This window comes from Anoplophora glabripennis, unplaced genomic scaffold (assembly GCF_000390285.2).
Source record: "Anoplophora glabripennis isolate ALB-LARVAE unplaced genomic scaffold, Agla_2.0 scaffold885, whole genome shotgun sequence".
Taxonomy (NCBI): domain Eukaryota; kingdom Metazoa; phylum Arthropoda; class Insecta; order Coleoptera; family Cerambycidae; genus Anoplophora; species Anoplophora glabripennis.
The window spans coordinates 24,704-32,450 of record NW_019416964.1 but is presented as its reverse complement, the minus strand read 5'-3'; the positions used below and the strand labels follow the sequence as shown (position 1 = coordinate 32,450).

At 38.6% G+C, this 7,747-nt stretch overlaps 2 protein-coding genes across 2 annotated transcripts in view; both read left to right on the top strand.

The window, feature by feature from the left end:
• The first annotated feature begins 961 nt into the window (after nucleotides 1-961).
• LOC111692055 lies at nucleotides 962-3,898 on the top strand. The gene has a single exon (XM_023455753.1). The coding sequence runs from the start codon at nucleotides 962-964 to the stop codon at nucleotides 3,896-3,898; it is 2,937 nt and encodes a 978-aa protein (XP_023311521.1).
• Nucleotides 3,899-6,857: 2,959 nt separating this feature from the next.
• Nucleotides 6,858-7,747, top strand: part of LOC111692054 (protein unzipped-like) — a 6,002-nt gene continuing 5,112 nt past the window's right edge. Inside the window, exons 1-2 of the mRNA XM_023455752.1 lie at nucleotides 6,858-7,187; nucleotides 7,365-7,703. Coding sequence (XP_023311520.1) covers nucleotides 6,858-7,187; nucleotides 7,365-7,703 — 669 coding nt within the window. The remainder of the gene's footprint in view (nucleotides 7,188-7,364; nucleotides 7,704-7,747) is intronic.

Below are 7,747 nucleotides of genomic sequence, written 5' to 3'. Positions count from 1 at the left end.
TTTTTTCCGGTTTTTGTCAGCGATATTTTTAACATCTGTTTTTCTGGTGAATGCAATTTTTTCTTGAACGGGACGGTAAATCGTCACAATTGCCGCTATTGTCCGATTCAAACCCAAGAGTTTTTCACGAGGTGCATACACAGCAACCGGAAAAATTAAATGTATGGGCTGGAATTTTCGGTGACCGGCTGGTGGGTCCTTTTTTCCACTTGGTAATTTGACTGGCCAAATGTATTTACAATTACTGGAAGACGCTATTGACCCTGCCTTGACTAATATTATTGAAAATGTTTCACTTGTATGATGAAGATCATTTGATTTTTCAACAGGACGGTGCTCCTCCACATTATGCGTTAATTGTCCGTCAGTATTTGGACCAACGTTTTCTACGGAATTGGATTGGGAAAAGATGCAGCATTGAGTGGCCTCCACGATCACCGGATTTATCACCCCTTGATTTCTTTCTGTGGGGATACCTAAGAAGTAAAATCTATAAAACACAGCCAGCGTCGCTGGAAGATTTGCGTGAAAGAATCGTCGACAAATGTCGTCGAATCACTCCGGAAATGCGAACGTTTCGAGCAAAATCTTTATTGTTGTATGGAAGCGGGCGGTCATCAATTTGAACATTTAATGAACTAAGTAGTAAGTAAGCATTGTCGGCACACACGTTTAATTTTATTTTATTGCATTATCTGGCTGTGTTGAGCCAAATATATTGAATATTCATTGTGTGATCTCCCAATTGAACTAGATAGTAAAACTCATTTCACATGACATATGTTGTATTGACAGTTTGTTAATTTTGAGATATATAATTCATTCCCGTGTAAAAATATACAGAATAAAGTGATAGTTTCATGTTAACTAGTGGTTTAAAAACAGAATTGATATAGTGGCGACCGTGACAGGACTCAAATAGAAGGAAAACGTATATTGGTAGTGTGGCACGGGAATCGAAATGGAAATCCACAAAAAGGATCGTAAAGTACGGAGAGCAGTTTTTACGAAAAATGCTAACGAACTGGAAGTCTTATTGTCTGCTGCGGATAAGTCGGCTCGTTCCATTAAGCTGACCTGGGAAGTAGTGCAACAAAAATATTCGGATCTGCAAATTGTGGATGAAAAGGTGTACGAGCTGCTTTTAGAAACAGATGCCGACGAAAAGGAGCTAGCTGAGGAGATGGAGATTCGAGATACTTATTTGAAGAAGTACACAAATCTTAGGCTCAAGGTTGAGGAATCTAGCTTAGACAACGACATACACAGCGAGCATAGTGCCAATTCTCGAGTAAGCCAGCATAGTAGTCAAGAACGATTAGGTAAGCGTCAGTTTAAGTTACCTACAATAGAATTCAGGAAATTCGGTGGAGATGTTCGAGAGTGGCTAGGTTTTTGGGCCCAGTTTAAAAAAATCCACGATGACCCTGACATTGATTCACATGATAAAATTGTTTACTTAATACAGGCTACAGTACCCGGCAGCAAAGCTCGACAACTTGTGGAAAGCTATCCTGCTATGCAAGAAAACTATTCAAAAATCATTGATAGTCTAAAGGCTAGATTTGGTCGCGATGACATTCTTATTGAGGTGTATGTGAGGGAACTTTTAAAGCTCATTTTGAGTAATGCCATGGCCCAAGACAAGATGGATATTTCCACTCTCCATGATAAGATTGAAAGTCACTTACGAGCTCTTGAAACTCTAGGAATAACAAAAAATAATTGTGCTTCGATGTTATTTCCCTTGATCGAGTCATGCTTACCTGAAAATCTTTTAAGAGCTTGGCAACGTTCGGCTCAATACGTGAGCAGTCTAAAACAGAAAACAGAGATTTCCGATGAAGAATCACCTTCTGAAAGTCGTTTAGATGGGCTGATGAATTTTTTAGGAGTTGAAGTAGAAAACGAACAGCGAATTTTGCTGGCTACTGAAAGTTTCGGACTCAACACGATTTCTTCAGACAAAAAACTATTTCGGTCAGAGAAAGTTAAACAGAAATTCGGGAACAAATGTACAGATGAGCGGACAGCAACTGCCGCTGGACTTGTTAATTGTGATATTACTACCAAATGCACCTTTTGTGAAGGTTCGCACGAAACTGAAAACTGTTTTAAGTTCAGAAAACATTCTTTAGAAGAAAAGAAGAGCATTCTTTCAAAAAGGGGAGCATGTTTTAGATGCCTAAAGATGGGACACTTGGCAAGAAAATGCCATGCACGAGTGAACTGCATGGTATGCAACAAATCACACGTTACGATGATGTGTCCAGAAATACTGGCTAACAAAGCGAAAAATGAGGCTTCTTTGATAGCAGAAGAGGAAAAAGAGAAAAAATCTACTGAACAAGCGCTATCGTGCCAAACTTCCTCGCATGTTTTTATGCAAACAATTAGAGTAACCATAAGCAATGGTTCTGCTTCAAAAGAAATTCGAGCGTTGATGGATACGGGATCGCAGCGATCATATATCTTGAAGGACACCGCTAAAGAACTAGGTTATGTTCCATTTAAAACAGTAACAATCACTCATGCTTTGTTTGGAGGACAGAAAACAGAGGAGCAATCTCATAATTGTTATAAAATTAGAATCGGCGATAACAATTATAATTGCACCATGGAAATGTTGGATCAAAATCAAATTTGTAGCAGTATCCAGCCAATACATTTCGGTGAGTGGATTGAAGAATTGAAGGCGAAAAATATTCATTTGAGCGATGTAGGCAGTCAGGGACCTATAGAGGTGTTACTCGGAGCCGATGTAATTGGAAAATTATATACTGGCCGTAGACACTTGTTGAAATCCGGACTAGTCGCTGTAGACACCTTGTTGGGTTGGACTTTAATGGGGAAAGTTCCTAATGCGGAGAGAAGTACGAATTTAGTAAGCATGTCCATGTTAGTCAAAGATGCGCCTATTTCCAACTTATGGGCACTGGATGTGTTAGGTATTACCGATCCGGCTGAGACGAAAAACAGACAGGAATTGGCTTTAGCGGCAAAGGAAATGTTTCAGCAAACAGTTAGAATTAACGAGATGGGCAGATATGAAGTACGACTTCCATGGTTAGAAGGCCATGCCCCGTTGTCGAGAAATTACGATGTTGCGAGAAAAAGATTAGATTCGACTACAAAAAAGTTGAAAAGAAACCACATATTGGAATCATATGACCATGTTTTCCAAGAATGGCTTCAGGAAGGAATCATAGAAGAGGTGCCCAATAACGAGTTAGGAAACGAAGCTGCTCACTATTTACCACATAGAGCCGTAATCAAAGAAAACAGCACTACGAAGATACGGCCTGTGTTCGATGCATCTTCATGTGAAAAAGAAAAACCTTCACTGAACAGTTGTTTAGAAACTGGACCCAATTTGATAGAATCTATCCCTTCAATACTGTTGAGATTCAGATTGTATAGTTTTGGAGTCATATCTGACATAAAGAAAGCCTTTCTGCAGATCAGCTTGAGTCAAAAGGACAGAGATTTTGTCAGGTTTTTGTGGATAGGAACGGATGGCGAAGAAATAACTTATCGACACAAACGTGTGGTATTTGGTATCAGCAGTAGTTCATTTCTTCTTGGTGCAACTATTGAACATCATCTTGCCTTATGTAGAAAAAAATCCAGCAGAACTGGTACTTTTTACTCCCCAGAAACAATAGATAAATTGTCTGAAAGCTTCTACGTCGACAATTGTGTTACGAGCCTGGAAGACGAAGCTTCATTGAACCGCTTTATAAGTGAGTCCATCGCTGTTATGAACGAATGCAGTTTTGATCTCAGAGGGTGGGAGTATACACAAGGAAAGGATGCCTCAACGGAAGTTGAGCCTATATCTGTGCTTGGATTGTCTTGGTATCCGAACAACGATGTGTTAGCGATCACTAAAAATTGAATCGAAGCGAGCTCTGGAACGATAACCAAAAGACAGATTATTTCGATGGCACAGAAGGTTTTCGACCCTATTGGCTTCACTTGTCCTACATCTTTATACCCCAAACTATTATTACAGAAAACATGGAAGCAAAAGCTGGGTTGGGACGATCCTGTAGATGAAGAACTTAAACATTATTTTAGTGCTGCTCGACGTATTAACTGGCGTTTCAACCCTCCTGCGGCTCCATGGTGGGGAGGATTTTGGCAAAAACTCATTGGAATCCTTAAGAAACTGCTACGTAAAATTTTGCAACGCGCTTCTTTATCATATAAAGAATTATTGACTATTATTTGTGACTGCGAAACTATTGTGAACTCCAGACCTCTTACATATGTATCTGATGAACCTTCCGAATTGGCGCCTTTGACTCCTAATATGTTTTTATAAGATATAGTGGAATGCGGAGTTCCTGATTGTGATGGCGTGGACAGAGACTCTTTGAAGCGACGTATCGCATATAGACAAAAGCTACGAGACGCACTACGTGCCCGTTTTCGTAGTGAATATTTGGGACAACTGAAGCTCGCGAATAATAAAGCACCTTCGAGACCTATTTTTTTAAATGAAGTAGTTCTTGTTGGAATTGATAAAACGAAGAGATTGGACTGGCCTTTAGGACGAGTTATCGAATTAATCCCTGGTAGAGATGGTAAAATTCGTCTTGTTCGTCTTCAAACCGCTTGTGGCCAACTTTTACGCCCGATACAAAGATTATACCCTCTGGAGGTAATAGATCAAGAGATTTCTGCCTATCAAAAATATGAAGAAGCTAGTGCTAGTGCGGGAGTGAAAACCAAAAGCAGAGTACCCGAAAACATCTACAGAGAATGTGCGGGAGTGAAAAGCAAAGTACTTAGAAGTGATAAAAATTAATCCATCAAACTTAAATTTAGTGGACGTATATTAAGACCTCCTAAAAGGTTCCCTTAATGAGATTTATGTTACATGTGCCTTTATTTTTTGTGAGTCACATTATTTAGTTTCACCTAATGTTACTCAGGTGGGAGTATGTCGGCACACACGTTTAATTTTATTTTATTGCATTATCTGGCTGTGTTGAGCCAAATACATTGATTATTCATTGTGTGATCTCCCAATTGAACTAGATAGTAAAACTCATTTCACATGACATATGTTGTATTGACAGTTTGTTAATTTTGAGATATATAATTCATTCCCGTGTAAAAATATACAGAATAAAGTGATAGTTTCATGTTAACTAGTGGTTTAAAAACAGAATTGATAAGCATAATTACATAATTTAAATTTTAAAATGTAATTTTTTTTTCAAAGTATTTGGCGGAATTATAAAATTTAAATTCTGTTGTAAAGAGAATTGTAAGAGCTTTCAAAAGAAATATTACTCAACCTCCAATGCCATTTAAGTATTTTGGGGTGATGCTTGGGGATGAAAGTGGCGGAGTCAAAAATATCAGCAAAGAATGTCCCCCTTTAATCTAAAATCTACGGGTCTGAGCGTTTTTCTACAATCTTGACGCAGTTCCTGAAAATGGCTCTGTTTCGTTTTCATTTGGCCACCCTGTATATATTCCACTGGCTTCGTATTAAAGACATTCATATTTCCTCCATCGTATTTTTTTTCTGGGTGTCCTTTACAATTACTAATAATTTAATAATATGTTTCCATTTCCACGATTTATTACCTTTTAATTGACTGGAAGGGTTGAAGTTTCTATATTGTAAATTAGATAATAATGCTATATTTTTATAATATTCCATATCGGTCTTATTGAAATTATCAGGACTTTTCTTAAAAATTAACTCATACAGTCTCTCGGAAGGACTGCTCACCTTAGTCTACAAGTAGTATATGGCGCGTCAAAAAGTCCATGAACTTTCTGCCGTGTGGTAAATAAGCTGCTGAGTCGATGTGGAGCATTTTTTCTCATACCACATATATATGCAGAACGGCCATTTTCGAGATAGAGGGGGGGGGGGGGAAATCTGGGGAAAAAGTGGACCCTAACCGTCTGGAAGCAACGGTAAGTCAAAGCATCCATTTTTTATAAACCGGCAAAAATAGTGGCAGACAAAACTTTATAATAAATAAGTNAGTTTTTCACGAGGTGCATACACAGCAACCGGAAAAATTAAATGTATGGGCTGGAATTTTCGGTGACCGGCTGGTGGGTCCTTTTTTCCACTTGGTAATTTGACTGGCCAAATGTATTTACAATTACTGGAAGACGCTATTGACCCTGCCTTGACTAATATTATTGAAAATGTTTCACTTGTATGATGAAGATCATTTGATTTTTCAACAGGACGGTGCTCCTCCACATTATGCGTTAATTGTCCGTCAGTATTTGGACCAACGTTTTCTACGGAATTGGATTGGGAAAAGATGCAGCATTGAGTGGCCTCCACGATCACCGGATTTATCACCCCTTGATTTCTTTCTGTGGGGATACCTAAGAAGTAAAATCTATAAAACACAGCCAGCGTCGCTGGAAGATTTGCGTGAAAGAATCGTCGACAAATGTCGTCGAATCACTCCGGAAATGCGAACGTTTCGAGCAAAATCTTTATTGTTGTATGGAAGCGGGCGGTCATCAATTTGAACATTTAATGAACTAAGTAGTAAGTAAGCATTGTCGGCACACACGTTTAATTTTATTTTATTGCATTATCTGGCTGTGTTGAGCCAAATATATTGAATATTCATTGTGTGATCTCCCAATTGAACTAGATAGTAAAACTCATTTCACATGACATATGTTGTATTGACAGTTTGTTAATTTTGAGATATATAATTCATTCCCGTGTAAAAATATACAGAATAAAGTGATAGTTTCATGTTAACTAGTGGTTTAAAAACAGAATTGATATAGTGGCGACCGTGACAGGACTCAAATAGAAGGAAAACGTATATTGGTAGTGTGGCACGGGAATCGAAATGGAAATCCACAAAAAGGATCGTAAAGTACGGAGGGCAGTTTTTACGAAAAATGCTAACGAACTGGAAGTCTTATTGTCTGCTGCGGATAAGTCGGCTCGTTCCATTAAGCTGACCTGGGAAGTAGTGCAACAAAAATATTCGGATCTGCAAATTGTGGATGAAAAGGTGTACGAGCTGCTTTTAGAAACAGATGCCGACGAAAAGGAGCTAGCTGAGGAGATGGAGATTCGAGATACTTATTTGAAGAAGTACACAAATCTTAGGCTCAAGGTTGAGGAATCTAGCTTAGACAACGACATACACAGCGAGCATAGTGCCAATTCTCGAGTAAGACAGCATAGTAGTCAATAACGATTAGGTAAGCGTCAGTTTAAGTTACCTACAATAGAATTCAGGAAATTCGGTGGAGATGTTCGAGAGTGGCTAGGTTTTTGGGCCCAGTTTAAAAAAATCCACGATGACCCTGACATTGATTCACATGATAAAATTGTTTACTTAATACAGGCTACAGTACCCGGCAGCAAAGCTCGACAACTTGTGGAAAGCTATCCTGCTATGCAAGAAAACTATTCAAAAATCATTGATAGTCTAAAGGCTAGATTTGGTCGCGATGACATTCTTATTGAGGTGTATGTGAGGGAACTTTTAAAGCTCATTTTGAGTAATGCCATGGCCCAAGACAAGATGGATATTTCCACTCTCCATGATAAGATTGAAAGTCACTTACGAGCTCTTGAAACTCTAGGAATAACAAAAAATAATTGTGCTTCGATGTTATTTCCCTTGATCGAGTCATGCTTACCTGAAAATCTTTTAAGAGCTTGGCAACGTTCGGCTCAATACGTGAGCAGTCTAAAACAGAAAACAGAGATTTCCGATGAAGAATC